Source organism: Siniperca chuatsi, linkage group LG13, assembly GCF_020085105.1.
Source record: "Siniperca chuatsi isolate FFG_IHB_CAS linkage group LG13, ASM2008510v1, whole genome shotgun sequence".
Taxonomy (NCBI): domain Eukaryota; kingdom Metazoa; phylum Chordata; class Actinopteri; order Centrarchiformes; family Sinipercidae; genus Siniperca; species Siniperca chuatsi.
Window position 1 is genome coordinate 15601930 of NC_058054.1, and position 15831 is coordinate 15617760.

Sequence of the window (15831 nt, forward strand, 5' to 3'; positions counted from 1 at the left end):
GAACAGATTTTTGTGACTTCTGTTCATACAGACTAAATGAAAAAGAGTAAAAAGTATAATCAGAGACTGAAAGAAACAGTATCTACATGGGACATATTATGACAAAGTATATTACTATAATTTCATGTTTAAGCCCATTCTGCAATTAATCTTTTCATTTGATCTGTATGATCACAGGAAACATTAAGATATCATGGAAATGAAAGAGATTGACACTGCCTGATTGATTTCAGTCAGAGATCTGTGTTCCACTTCTGAATATCTTCAGTCCATCTGTGGCCATATTCTCAACCAGTGCACTTAGTCCCTCCCCCAACCCTGACATTTGCTCCACCCACTCCACTGAGTTTGTCTTTATGGAGGAGTATGATGTGGACATGGAAGAGGAGGGAGAGGTATTCATGAGAGAGGCCACAACAGGCCACTGGTGGGAGGACTATGGAGATGATGGCAACTGTGACATACAACAACAGAAAGGAGGAAGAGGCTGCATGGTAAACAGCCGCAGTTGGGCCGAGGAGCTCCAGGATATCTTTGCACCACAGGCAGAAGACTGCTACAGTGGAGGACGAACCAGACTGGCCAGCATCTCTGTGAGTGATTGACTTTCTCTCTTTCTGTCTGGGCCACACAAGCACTGAATTACTCCCTCTGAGTCCATTTGTTCTGACAAATTCCACTGTATCTCCTAACAAATCAAGGTTTCTACAAATAACATACTTCTCCAAATAATAGAAAACCACAAACAATCTCAAGTCAAACATTTTATTAAAAGCTGATGACATAAAACGAGATGTGCATAACAGCATTTGCAACGTGAGGCTATGCATGGTTTCTATAAATTTGTAGATACAGTATATGATTATAATGGTGTACATATTGCCCTAAAAGAAATGCAAATAGGCTGAAAGGCTGAAGACATTTGACCTTTGATGCTGATGGATGAACGATGACTCAAAAATGTTATGTTGTTTAATCAGCCCACTGCTGCATTGTGACACAGCACTGTGGGAACTAACTGGGTATGTCTGTGTGTATATTTGTGTTTGTCTTCGCACATGTGGCCATGTACACCCTATGCTTACTTGTCACTCTTAAGGCTTATCACACTTGAATCTGTGATGTGGAATGGGGCTGGAGGAGATTCCTTTAGGAGACAAAACAAACAGAGACTGTGTGCAATTAAAAATTCACTGCTCTGCTTTAGGCCAACGAGCAGATGCAGACGCCATGTCTGTGTTGCTCAAAAATGCTGACATTTATTAGAGGAGCTATTATTGATCAGCTGTGGCCTCTTTAATGGTTTTGTTGTCCAGTGTTGCAGTCTCATTTTTCAGACTGGTTAGCCTGGCCTTTCAGCCCACTGTTATCGCTCACCTTGCCATGCAACCAATCGTGTCCTTATTTCTGTAAATCTATAAGGTCTGTCTCCTCTTATCAGGACACAGATTTCTAGCAGCTGCTATTTGCTCCTGTCCTTCCATTAAAAGGAAGAGGAGAAGCCAGGAGAAAGAAAGCAAGTGAGGAAGATGGAGGAACAGATAACAGATCAGGAGACCAGTGGCAGCACTGAGCAGCTCTGTCTCTCCCCTCCCTCCTATATTTCTCTCTTCTCGTCCGCTTCCGCCTCTTCCCACCCTTTCCTCTCCTGCTCCCACATTCCCCCCTCCTCTCTCTGTTGCCTCCTCCCCTCCCCTCACTGCTCTCTCCTCACTCCCTCCCTCACTCTCCTGCACGGAGCTGCAGTATACGAGAGTCTCCTGGGTCTGGCTTCACTGCAGTGTAGAGAAGGGCAGGGCGGCTGTTTTAGTACGATGCGCTGAAGGATGGTGCACCAAGAGAAACGCGTTTACCAGGTGTGTGGATTTGTGTTTGTATGCATTAGTGATTCTGAGGGTGTAGCATAATATTTACAGGTATACGTGATAGGTATCCATCATGGGTGTGCTGCTGTAGATGAATCAGCCATAATGGATGTGTGATTGTGTGGTGGCATGGGTGTGTTCATATTTGACCTTGTTTATTTGTGTTTTTACATCTCCTGTAAAATTTTAAAATCATTTCATCTCTCATATAATGTGTGTGTGTGTGTAATCATATGACATGCTTTGTTGTTTTCATAAATGAAATCATTCTACATCATTTACAGTGACTGAGGTGCTTTTGCTATATCACATACTTTCTTCTGGGAGGGTAAAATAGGTTCTGTGTGTGAGAATCCATGTGTGTGTAGACTGGTAAGGAGGACATCCGGCTGTTTGAAGTGGATGAGCAGGAGGCAGAGCGTTGGTTGGGAGAGTGAAGGCGATCAACTGTGATTTATGCTCTTACATCACAGTCGCATCTAATGATGCGTCACAAAAAAAGAGAGAGGGTGTTTGTGTTGGGCTGGATTTGAGGTTATTTAGAGAGAGAACGTTGACACATACGAGAAGCATCCCTAATCTTGGAAGTGTTATTTAATGGTTGTTGGTGAATGGAGAGTGAGAGAGTGTGTGTGTGTGTATGTGTGTCACAGGTACACACACACACACGAAGGCAGCCTTAGGACATGTGGGCACTTGGCACAATCCCATAATACAAAACTACTTTCCCTAAGGTGCCAGAATAGGAAATCATGTCATGCTGAAACATTTCGTTCTGTATTTCTCTGCAGTATTTCAAGACAAAAACTGAGAGACTTCAAGACTTTGGATTTGTGTAACAGAAACCCACACAGCTTAAATTACCTAAAAATGTTTGTAGTTGGCAAAAAGAAATGAGATGGGCAGCTACAGAGTGGAAGCTGAGATAAAGTGAATATTAGAAATGATTCAGGGTAGGATATAAACTGAAGGGAAGGAGGAAAGGGGACAAAATCAAATCATGACAGGGAAATTACAGATGCAGAGAAAGTAAGAAAAACAACATTTCTGGTCTAAAAAAGAATAAAGTGGAGCACAAAATGTTTTATAAGAGAGATTAGCCATGTACACAAAGTTGCCAGACAGAGGGCAGAATGACGTGGCATTGTTAACCATTTTACTGTAGATGTTGGCTGCTGTCTTAATGATGAACTGTGAATGGATAAGTCAGCAAAGGAAGACTGTTATTGATGATTTACAGCAATTATAGTCCTGTGATTGCAAGTGATTACTAAAGATTTGTTGATTGCTGTAATTGGTTAAAAGAAGAGAAGTCTCATTTACTTTATTGTAAACAGAAAAAGATGCATTTAACAAATGCTTTAAAATGGTATGGATATTGATTTTTTTTTTTTTTAGGTCTGGTGTGTGTGGACTTGGAAAGAAAAAAACCTACTGAATATTATCCCTCCATGTTGACACAGGATGTTACCTGGGCACTATTAATGAGGATAGAAGCTCCCAGATTCATTCATTCATCCATTTTCCATACCAGTTCATCCCTATGGGTGCTGTAGTCTATCCCAGGATGCATCGGGTGAGCAGCAGGGTTCATCCTGGACAGGTTGTCAGTCTATAACAGGGCTAACTCATAGACAGACAAATGCATGCATACTAACATATTCATAGCTGTGAGCAAATTTTAGAGTTTCCATTACATCTGATCTGCATGTCTCTGAACTGTGGGAGAAAATCAGACCACCTGAATCAAAAACCTGAAATACTTTATTGATCCCCGAGTGGAAACTCTTTCGTTACAGTTGCTCACTATCACATCAATGCACACAGGAATAGAAGTACTAATAGAATAGAAATAATAATAAAATATGTCTGCAATGAGACAATTATTTCTAGTAAGAAATAAGAGATGTGCAAATCAAAATATAATACACTATGATACAGCTAAGATAAATTAAGAACAAAAGTGGATATAAAGTATAAGAAGCATAAGTACAAAGTGGATTTACCGGTTGATAAGTATAGTACAGTATAATACAATGTAATAATATAAGTAATAGTGCAATAATGAGTACTGTCAAGTTAAGTGTAGCAGATTAACCAGATTATTAGACGGTGGATATTGCACAGCAGTAATGTAAGTATTAATTAATATCAATAAATAGGGAGTATTAAACTGAAAAAGGAGTATATTGCACAGGAGTATTAAACAGAGAATATTGCACAATATTTCAAGTATTGCAGTGATGTTAATGATCCAATGTCCAGTTTAGTGACTCAGGGTCATACAGACTAACACTTAGAAGGAGGAGTTAAAGAGTTTGATGACCACAGGCAGGAATGACTTCCTGTGGCGCTCTGTGGTGCATTTTGGGGGGATGAGTCTTTTGCTGAAGGTTTGACCAGCACGTCATGGAGTGGTGGGAGACACTGGCCACGATGGCATGTAGTTTGGCCAGCATCCTCCTCTCTGACACCACTGCCAGAGAGTCCAGCTCCACCCCCACAATGTCACTGGCCTTACGGATCAGTTTGTTGAGTCTGTTAGCGTCCGCTACCCTCAGCCTGCTGCCCCAGCATGCAACAGCATACAGGATTGCACTGGCCACCACAGACTCGTAAAATCTGCCACATGAGCCTTTTCAATCAATTTGCAAATGTAGTCCAGAATTTATTGTAGTGCTTATATAACAGGAGGAACAAGATATTCTGTTTTCTGTGTATGGTGGGCTGCAGAATCTTACATCGACTATTTAAACTTGATATTTTTGGATTAGCTGATTATTTACAGACAGAACAGGAAATGAGAGGAGGAGTGTTATGTAAGGCATGATGTTGGTACCTATTATTTAAGCTATGGTAGAGTGGAAGAGAAGGCCTTATAAATGTGTTAGCTAAGCTTTGATAGTGTAGTTAACATATTTATACAATTATAATGACAGTATATGTGAGCCTACAGCTGGATTATCTTAATGTGTGAACGGCAGGAAATTGGATTTCATGACTTTGCTACATTCTTTCATCTACCTTTCCCTACTTAATCCATATTTGTCCCTCCTCCTTAGTTTCTTCTTTTTTCCTTTAATCCTCCTCCTCCTCTCAACCAGAAAGTGCATTATCATTTGGTACAATACATGTATTTATAGTTTTAATTTAAATAGCAAACTACACACCCAGCTAATATTTCTTTCCGTGAGTATGTCCCACTTGGTCAATTAAGCAGAGATGGAACTGCAGCAGCACTTTTATTAATAGTCTTTATATTCATGTATTTTTCTCTTTTCTCTGGCAGGCCCAGAGGAATGAGAGAGAGTCCATCAGGCAGAAACTTGCCCTTGGCAGTTTCTATGACGACGAGCCAGTCATCTACACCAGCTGCAGCAAGAATGGCCTGTCCTCCCGGTGGGTTTGGATGGAGTGTGTGTATGAGTGTGTTACGGTTTGATCAATGTAGCCTTTTGAAGGCGGGCACCAATAATTTTGTGTTTCAGCATCTGACAGCTGACTCTTTAGATCTTTAGATGTTCTCATTTATTCTTGGATGGTGGCAGGGAAATAGTGGGACACACCCTAGATTAATTTAATTATTGATTCACAGAAAACATTATCAATTTTTAAAGGCTGGATATAAAGCTTAATTTGAGGTTTTGTAGACTTTATGTGTTGCCTATATAAGGAACTTGCTCATAAAGACCACATGACTGGCCATTATAACCTGCCCATCATATTGTCAAATATATCAATATCAGTCTAACCCGTTTTTGTTTGTATACTCATGCATGTATGTGGCGCACACACACAGTCTTTGTAGAAACAGCGTTGTTAAATGAATACCATGTATCTTCAAATTTGGTGATTTTGAATTTTTTCAGATAAACTGAAGGATTTCGTGAACCTTTTTTGGGTTAATGAAATTCTCTTACTTCTTAATCTTAAAAAAAGCATTGGATCATCTGAAAAAAAACTGTTAAGCAAAGCTAAAACAGGGTTGTTTTTCATAGCTCTTGAAAAGTTAATATTTTGGAGATACGTGGTTTACACAGGACAGCAATGTAACGTTCTCTATTGGCCTGTAACAGCTTGAGTTCTGCCAAATACAAGCAGTTATTTAAGAGCCAGGAGAGGGAGCTATTCAGTAGCTCACTTTATCTCTTAACTTGGAACTATAAGTTAAAAACACACATCAGAAAGATAAAAACTGATTGGATTGGCTTGTTGGCTCGTAGGTGTCAAGTGCAAGTGACAGTAAATGACAGCGGGTCCTGTGAAACTGTGAATCATGTGATAAAAGTGCAGAATAGTGTAATAACAGGGGTTAAGTAAATAAGATGAATTATCCTGTGTCTGTGTATATGTTAAACTTGGCAACAAACAGAGGAAGAGAGTGAGTGACTCACATAACAGACAGACATGCCGACAGAAAATAAAAGGTTTCCCGGAAAGCCACAGTTTTGTTTACAGTCAGTCCAAGGGAATTGACATTGGACTAAACAATAATTATCAGCAGCAGAACAAAGAAACCAGAATATGGAAAGAGGTGGCACAGAGGTTAACCTCTATTGCGTGATAAGTTGCTCGGATGGAAACTTAGCGATGCCCCAGCTTCATGAGTCAGACAAACTTTGAAGAAATTCACAGTGGGATATAGTTTAGACATGTTCCCATTGAAAACTGTGCCACCAACAGATTGTAACATTTGTCACCTTATATCTCCAAATTATCTTTATTATCATATAATTTTATTTTTTTGTACAATTCAGCATTTTGCCTTAAAATATGTGTGTATTAGTCTTCCATTGTTTTACTGTTTATATCTTTACAGCCCTTTTAGTTTGTTAATTGCCTGTACAGCATTGTGATATGCACTAACCTATATAAAAGTGCAATACAAATAAAGTTTAACTAATATATCTTTATAAAGAATATTTTGTGTCTTACAGTCTTCATTCTATAAATGATTACAAATTGATTGAATTTGATATACGGTAGGTTTCACACATGAAATCAAACTAAAGGAAATCATTTTCCCATGAAAGTGATATTTCATGTTGGTAATTGAGGTTTTGGACACCCACAAATGCATGCGCACACACGTAGTGTGACATCAGACACCATATGGTTAACCACTTCTGCTACAACAGCTCAGTTCAACTCAGCTTTCTTTTCATGGCATCTTTGACCTCCAGTAACTTGTTTTATTAGAGCGGGCGTTTATATAACAATGCACCCCCCACCCCGCTACTGCCTACCGTTTGAGGAAGTGCAGTTCTATCTGTGGTCCAAATGCTGCTGAAAGAAGAAGTGAGGCCTGATATAAGTCCGCAGCAGGAATTGGTGGACTTAGAGTCATGTGACCTCCAAAGGAGGTAAAGGTGCACCCCTCTGGGGTTTAGTTTGGGGTGGAAATTCCAACACCACCCTGTCCAGTTTGTGAGATGTTGTATAAGTTATTGTTCTCATCCTAGTGTAGGGGGAGGTTGCTTTGGGTTGTTAGGTTCTTTCAGTCAGAGTATCATGATCTGGAATTAAGTGAATGGTGTTTTGAGCTCTTAGAAAAGCTGAGGTTTGAATTGCTATGGAGGTCCTGACGTCATGTTTGTGGCTTCAGTCGTTTTATTGAAGCTTTCAATTACTGTTGTTCCTAGTTGAGAGTCTCACACTGTGACGTTACCGACATCAATACACTTCATGGACAAAAGTATGTGGACACATAAACATAACCAGTATGTAATTGTTTAACATATTCCAAAACCATGTGCAGTGATATGCTGCTATAACTGCCTCCACTCTACTGTGAAGGCTTTCCACGAGATTTTGGAACCTGGCTGCAGGGATTTGCTCCCACTCATCTACGTTAGTGAGCGTTGAGCACTGATGTTCTGCGATAAGGCCCAGGATTGCCGTCGACGTTCCAGTTCATCCTAAACATGCTGGATGGTGTTGCGGTTAAGGCTCTGTGCAGGACAGGGGTGTCGTGTGGACAGGGCTGTGGTTTTTTTTGTGTGTGTGAGTTTTCTTTAATTGTTTTACTGAACAGCAATAATAATTTTGACATTCTTTATTTTATCCTTTATCGTTTATTTTCCTTTATTTTAATAATGTGTTTAATGGAAGTGTGTGAGTGTTAAAAGTCACCATTAGCCACTGCTATAAAAAACAAACACAACACAGCAGTCCTCTTCCTGTCAAAAAATCCACCTGATTCCTCATGGAAGTGCAGTATAGAGAGCTACCAAACTTTTTGATGATAGTTTTGCTTTGTTGTGGAAATTACAATAATCGTTTCAATTAAATGTGCTTGTTATTATTCATTTTTCTAATTCTGCAAATGCTTGAACTATGGGTCCAAATATTTAATATTTAATAATTAATATCTCCTTTTTGCACAATTTTGTAAAATGTCTTTTAGGATCATCTTGTGGAGGATAAATATAAAGACCTAAATTCCTACCAGGTCCTACATGTTGGGATTTCTTTCATTTCAATTGTGTTTGTTTTTTGTGTGTAAACAAAATCAGTACAATCAATCAGTAATTTCCCTTGTCTCTCCACAGGTTTCATTCAGAGTAGGAGACATTTTCAGTGTCTGTAACTAAAGATCAACATTTCCTCATGTTCTTCACTTCTTGTGTTTTTCCTCTCAGACTGCAGAGTGGGGTGAACCTGCAGGTGTGTTTTGTTAACGACAGCAGCAGTGACAAAGACAGCGATGCTGAGGACAGCAGGACAGAGACCAGTCTGGACACGCCACTGTCACCTGTGGTATGCACAGCTTAGATAGTGTTTTTGCGTATGTGTGTTTCGGTCCTGTCCTACTACTCTCATTACTCTTTGTAATAACCACGTGTGAGAACCACATTGGCTATTACATCATAATATTACTTACACTACTTCCTCTCCAGAGTAAGCAGAGCTCATCGTTATCGGACCGAGACACGGCGGAGGAGGACTCAGACCCGTTAGATGACTGTGGCGGGTTCTGGCGGGTGCAGCGAAGGCTGCAGGAGGAGGCCCGGGTGGCACTGGCTCTGGCTCGACCCATGGCCCGCATGCAGGTGGAGGTGGAGCGGCAAATCCAACTGCACAGACGTTCACCTGTGGCTGACTTGGTTAGTCAGTGAGAGAGAGAAACACAGATCAGCAGATTTGTTTCTGTGTGTGTGTGTGTGTGTAGCTCTTTATTCCTTCTTCCATGACAAATGCATTTTAGGAAATGATCCAGGACAATGAAATACCTGTACCATATGTGAAGGGGGGGGACTGAATGACTTACTATAACTTGCTGTTACAGTAAACACAACACAATCAAAATAACATAAGGGACTTATATGGCCTGAATAGAAGGTCAGTCAGGGTTTGTCAGTGTGTGTGTGACCAAGAGAAACCCCCTAATACTGGTAAATGAAAGAGCAGCAAATTTATCCCACTGCTGATGGATAAAGGACATTTCATTTGCAAATCCAGATAGATACATACTTTAGATCCACTTGACTTTGATCAATATTGAATGATACTTTATTCACATTAAGCCGTTTTGCACATTTTGACATGCAATAATTCCCTGACTATGTGTGTTTGCATATGCAGCTTCCCCATCTGCCCCACATCAGCGAGGGCTTGATGAAGAGGAATCTGAGGCGAGGGGACATGAGGGACATGAGTCTAGGACAGCTGCAAGTCATCACAAATGACTTACACTCACAGATTCAGAGTGAGTAGATCAAACACACACACACACACACACACACACACACACACACACACACACACACGTGTGACACAAACATCACTGCAAGTATTTAATAAACCCAAGAAACCTCCTGCCCTTCTGATAAAATTCTAATATCCTCCAATTTTAGTGGCATACCATTGTTTGCAGGTATGCCTCTAAAAACATGTATCGTTATGAAAAACAGCATGGGTTTTAACACAGTTTAACTTATCCAAAGTGGTTTGGTGTGTTTGATAAACCTAAGGGTTTTTCACAGGCCAGACTCCTAAATTCTCCTCCTCTCTTCCTCCATTTTTTCCATTGACCACCATAGTGATGCCTTCAACAATGCATTAGATTTGAGTTAATTACATCTATAATCTAACACAGGTCTAAATGAGGAACTGGTGCAGTTGCTGCTGCTGAGGGATGAGCTGCATGTGGAGCAGGACGCCATGCTGGTGGACATAGAGGACCTCACCAGGTGAATCACCCTCTTCTCTCACCGTTCTTTGTCTCTCTCTCTGCAATGTCTGTCAGATTCTCCATTTCTACTGCAAATGTCAGAGATGAGTAGTCTGTATAAACTGTATTTTGGACATGTACTGTATGGCCTCTGCTCACTCTAATTTACTTCTTGTCTTTGTTGTGACAGGCACGCTCACAGCCATCAGCGGCACCAGGCAGAGAAAGCTATCTCTAAATAAAACACCATGTCTACACATGTGTCTGTCTGCACGCCATTTTACCTCCCGCTCCATGGACTGTCACCAGTGTTACTAATGACACTCCATCTGTGCTGACTGTTTCTGGAGAAATGAATTTACCACATACTGTAGTATTAACACACAGACCCACTCACAATGTATTGCACCACAGGATGTTGTGAAAGGACAGAGGATGTGACATCTGAGTCATCATTGCTTTCAGTATGGGCACAATTGAGTCTGTGCAGGGTTTTCACTTCCTCTCAGCATGATTAATCATGCCATATTTCATAGAATTAGGGGAATCCTCTCAACTTAATTCCATCCCTAGCCCTGATTTACCTCTTCATGATTTTGCACGGTACACTCATGTATGTTAATGCTGGGTTGGAGAGAGCGCCTGCACGCCTTGTTTCTCCCTTGTCTCAAAAAGGATGATGACTTCTAGAGGCCACACCTAGCTGAACTGAGGATCAATTAACTTTGTCTTTGTCTCTATAATAATCAAGAGGATAAATCAGTTCATCTGTAGACATGCTCTGTTCACCTGTTTGTCAGCTCTTTCACTAAGAGCACTGTGTCATCGCTGTTCAGCTACTGTCTGAGCAATTGAAAATGATCAACACTCTGTTCTGATTTGCAGTTTAGCTTTCACAGTGGTGTTTAAATGCTGCAGCAGCTTTGCAGAGGTTTGCAAAATTGGATGTTACCTGCTTTAAAGATGCATTAGAGCTTTACTGGACAACATTTTGAACTTTGAGACAAATTTGCATTTTTCAAATGCCTTCATCTACTTGATACAATAGACAAAATGACAAGATATGGGTTAAATAATTATATTGGTTAATACATAGTGATAGAAAAGCAAAAGTGGAGACATGTTGACATGAACAGCCCCTAAATAAAAATATGCAAAGTAATTTTTGTTATGCTCAATTTACTAATGCTAAAAAAAGTAAATATAAAACATGTAAAACAAATATATAAATAAATCAAAGCCTAAACATATATCTATTTTATCTGTTCAGAAGATTTATGGACATACTGTATGTAAATGTTAAAAGATACTTTATTAAAAGGATGAAGAACAGGCCTTGTTGTCTGACTGTGTTTAAGTGTTTTCACTCACCTTTTTAAGAATGTAATTTAACACAAAGTTAAACTTTTTTTTTCTATTGTATGCTTCCTTGATAAATGTACTGTATAATGATTGTTAAAAACAAAAAAAAAAAAAGAAAAAACTCCAGTAATAAATGTTTCAAGTGTGTGAACTTGGTTGGTTTTAATTAGTTAATTTTTTTTTAGATTAGATTCAACTTTTTGTCATTACACATGTACAAGTACAAGGCAACAAAATGCAGTTTAGGTCTAACCAGAAGTGCAATAAGCAAGTGCAGGATATAAGTATGTGCACCACAGAGCAATATAATGAAAATATTTTACAAGTGGTACTATGGACATTATATACAGGTGGCATTACTATAAACAGAAGTATACTGATGGATATGTACAATAATTAATTGGACTGAATGAACTAATGAACTAATTTGCATTTCGTATCCTGGCTAAATCTGTGTGAGTTGATATTATTTACTGTAAAAATGACTAAATGATTAAAAAAACAACAACATAGAAATTGTTTCATCAAGTGCAGCTTGGGGAATGTGAGTCTGCTCTCATTCACATATTCAGTCTGAGAGCACAGCAGAGTTTTTCTCACACATTCACACTTGTGTTGACACTTATGTAACTGAGTTTTGTGAGGGATTATCGTAAGCAAGAGGGGAACAACTCTGACTGTAGGGACAAAACTAAAACTTACATTTATCAGTTTGTCCAAATTAACTGCTATTAGATTATTATTAGTAGTAGTAGTATTAAAAATTAACTGAGCCATAGATTTAAAAAAAGAATCTTTCTAATTAAAATGTACATTTTACACATACTTCAACACACTTGAACTAACTTGAAGAATCCATAAATAATGTCCATTATTTGGAAATTATTTGAAAAGTATAAATTACATTTGTAACCTTGTTGTGAAATAAACCTGTTAAAGTAAGTAGGTAAGGACATTTTTTTCACTAGAAGCCAAATTTTTGTACATATTTGGAAAACATTCTATATGACATTCTGGTTTGAGTTATTAAACAAAGAATATTTTAAATTATTCCTAAATATATAATTAATTCATAATAAAAATCCCCATTGTTTTTTTTTTCGTTATTATTGATACACTGGACATGGCAGATACTGGACAAATGTTAGATGTGGCTGTGCAGGATTACAGTTTAAAATAGCACATAACATAATGCTTTCACTCTGCACTCTTTGGAAATGTCAACAATGAACAGTAACCAGTGTGAAGCTCCATTACTCAACAGTGATTGTGTTAATTCCAGTTTCACCAAAGCATTTAGTGATAAAGGGGGAAAAAAACAACCTTGACTGTGCTCTTTCACTTTGCAGTTAGGTGTCAGAACACTGCAGTACCGTGAGGGAAATCCCTGCATCAGCCTGGGTATAAAACACTTGGATGTCTGAGTTCACTAAGTTACACCAAAGAATCTGAGTCAACAGTCTTATCCAAGATGCCGTTTGTCAAGCTCTGTGAGTATTATGTACCTTGACTGAACAGTATTTTCTTTTTGCAACAAAGAAGTTGAAATTGAAGATTTACTATGTGAACTCTGTTTTTCTCTTGTTTGTCAGACTTCACTCCTGCACTGCTGCTCCTAGTGCTCACCTGTCCTCTGTGGCAGGTCAGCCAGTCTTTGCCAGTGATGAGTAAAGGACCAATGACTGACTCCTGTGTTTTATACGCATGGTCACTTCTACAGAACGTCACTGATGCACTCACACAGGTAGGCCTATAAAACTAAAGAAAGATTCATTTCTAAACTGTCATCTTTAATCTGTCTTTAATTTATAGTTTCAAAAATTCTCTTTCCGTGTCCTAGAATAACCTGTTCAACGGAATAAACTGCACAAAGCAGAGCATGCAGCTGAACATGGAGACTAACACAGCATCTGTGTGTGCACCAAAGGTAAATAATCAAGTTTTCAAATGTGGGTATTTCAAGTTTGAGATTAAAAGCATTCATTATTGTTATTATTTTGTTTTTAACAACAGTACTATTTCCTAATGTGTTGCACTGGGATATAGTAGCTAGTATGGTAGTTCTTGTCTCGCTGTGCCTCTGCATTACTTAAAACTGAACTGTGTTTGTTCCACAGGACTCAACATGCTCAGCTACCGTTAATTCTGAATTTGATCAGGTATGTTGTGCTTTGTCTATGTGACAAGAATACCTTTTTTATTGTTTTATTTTTCTACTTTTATGTATCTTTTAAGAGCCTATGAAAGTCAAATTATTTTAGTCAGGCTTTAAAATATATACACATTAAATATAAGTAGGAAGAAACAACCTTTGACACATAGTTTGTATGTAAACTCAGTGTCCACTTTATTAGGTACACCTGTACAATCTAATGCAATCCAATACAACCGTTCTGCCATAAGGTCTGCGTTTGTGATGCCTATAATATTCTGTTTTTGTTGTCACTGTCATAAAGGTGTTAATTAAATTCTATGTTTAAGCACTGAGGTCATAGTTAGTGATGGTGTTGTACTGGACTGAATTATATTGAGAGGTGTTTCTAATATTACATATAATATATATATTTCCGACAGTGTCAACAAGCTTTGTAAAGATAGATGTTATGGCAGGGCTGTTATATTGGACTGCATTAGATTGTACAGGTGAATAAACTGAGTGTATAGACACTATGTATATATGTATATATTGTCTTCACGGTTGTCTTTGCTGTTTTGCCATCCAGGAGTCATGTCTTACAAACATCGGGGAAGATCTGCATCACTACTACAAATTTCTAGCTGCTCAGCCAGACCCTGACAGTTTACTCGGTCCAACTGTTGTGTTCAGCCTCAGAGAACTCATGGAGGTAACTCATTCTACACAACACCTACGGTATCATATAGTTTAATACCATTTGCACCAATACTATTACCATTAACACTAGTTGTCTCATGAAGGGCTGTTATGCCAAATCACCTACTACAAGCTCTTTCATCTGTTTTAGATATGATATGCTTATATAATACATGTAAAAATGTATATTGAAGGGGTGAAAAAGGAGGTTTCTGTTAAGATATAATTGTATAACTGAACTCAACTGCCAATGTTTCCATCAATAGCCACATCTCGTGCAATACTGAATTGTTCACGAAATTGTTAAAGATGTTAAAAATTAATCTTTTGCTCTCAACAGAACTGCTTCACATGGTCTCTGCCAACAGACGTGGCCTCAGATGAGGTAAGAGACCTCTTAATGCATGCCATAACCATGATTTAAGATACAGTTACGTGTCCTTTTTCAATTTACTCAGGTATCTCTAAATTTCAAACTTCTAGACAGCATTAAAAAATAAGTCCCTTTGGCATCTTTTGGAAGAGTCATAGTCTGATTGTTATTAATCATTCATAATTCCTCTGTGTTTCTTTAAGGCTGCTGCAGACCGTCCAAGCACATACGATGAAAGACTGAGCCTCTGCAAAGTGCTGAAGGGCTTCCAGGTCCGCACCATCACAATCAACAGAGTCATTGCATACATGAACTCTGGTGAACACACTAAATGAATCATTTAGCTCTAACAGATCAGTAGTTCAGAAAGCTATACAGAACCACTTTGCATACAAATTACAAAAACTACAGTAACAGTTTATTTTACATTCAAATAATCTAGCTGTGACAGAAAACACTTTATAAGAATTTAAGGGTACATATTTATTATTTTTTGTAGACATATAACTTATATTTGACATCAAGATGATGCGTTAAAGGTCTTTTTTATAAAGTGTATTTACAGATTGTGCTATTTATTTATTAATGATATTTGTTTTATGCTGGACTATTTATTTTAAACTATTTATTGTTATATTATTCACTTTTTAGTAAGAATCACCAAATAAATATTTTTTCCTGCATAAATCCTGCTGATTTATCCTTCATTTATTCACTGTTGTTTACTTTTTTCACTTTAATTCCAGAAAATGTATTAATATTTAGCTAGTACATACTGATCAAATTCATTGGACTTTCCTTCTTACCAGTAAGAGTTTGACAGCTACAGTTGATTTATCTATTGCAACCACAAAACAACAATACATGTGATTTACAGGAAAAATTTCATTTGCTTTGATTGAGAAAAGTTCTCATTTATGATGGGTCTGAAATCCTGATGGTATATTGGGCTATACTAGCCACCTGACTTTATTTTCCTGTAACCAACTCAGCCCCACCAACTGAGCCTTGTGAGAATTATACTAACAGAATGCAACGCAGTGTTTGTTCACACTTCATTTGGAAATTCCAGTGTTAATTGTCAACTTACAATCAGGTGACCATAATAATGTCAGTAAAAAGGTTGCTTGATATTCAGAAGGATGTGAAAGTCAGTCAAAAGATATTCAGTATCTCATTTATGGTATGGATTACACTAATATTTAAAATGGAGTCACAATGAGGT

The 15831-nt window shown here is 38.2% G+C and overlaps 1 protein-coding gene across 3 annotated transcripts; it reads left to right on the forward strand.

The window, feature by feature from the left end:
* The first annotated feature begins 341 nt into the window (after positions 1 to 341).
* LOC122886703 (schwannomin-interacting protein 1-like) lies at positions 342 to 11372 on the forward strand. 3 transcript variants are annotated; one of them, XM_044219222.1, is made up of 7 exons: positions 342 to 593; positions 5155 to 5264; positions 8507 to 8624; positions 8765 to 8971; positions 9450 to 9573; positions 9964 to 10057; positions 10229 to 11372. In XM_044219222.1, exons 1-7 carry the CDS (start codon positions 357 to 359, stop codon positions 10278 to 10280), a joined length of 942 nt encoding a protein of 313 aa, XP_044075157.1. In that variant the 5' UTR covers positions 342 to 356; the 3' UTR covers positions 10281 to 11372. The 3 variants fall into 3 exon arrangements, with proteins under 3 accessions (XP_044075157.1, XP_044075158.1, XP_044075159.1); XM_044219223.1 differs by having other exon boundaries at positions 10241 to 11372; XM_044219224.1 differs by lacking the exon at positions 342 to 593 and adding an exon at positions 1701 to 1856.
* The last annotated feature ends 4459 nt before the right edge of the window (positions 11373 to 15831 follow it).

Coding starts and splice junctions, on each gene's coding strand:
- LOC122886703 (XM_044219222.1), top strand. CDS start 357: ATGGAGGAGTATGATGTGGACATGGAAGAGGAGGGAGAGGTATTCATG. Junction 5,265..8,506: donor AAGAATGGCCTGTCCTCCCG/GTGGGTTTGGAT, acceptor TTTTCCTCTCAG/ACTGCAGAGTGGGGTGAACC. Junction 10,058..10,228: donor GACATAGAGGACCTCACCAG/GTGAATCACCCT, acceptor TTGTTGTGACAG/GCACGCTCACAGCCATCAGC.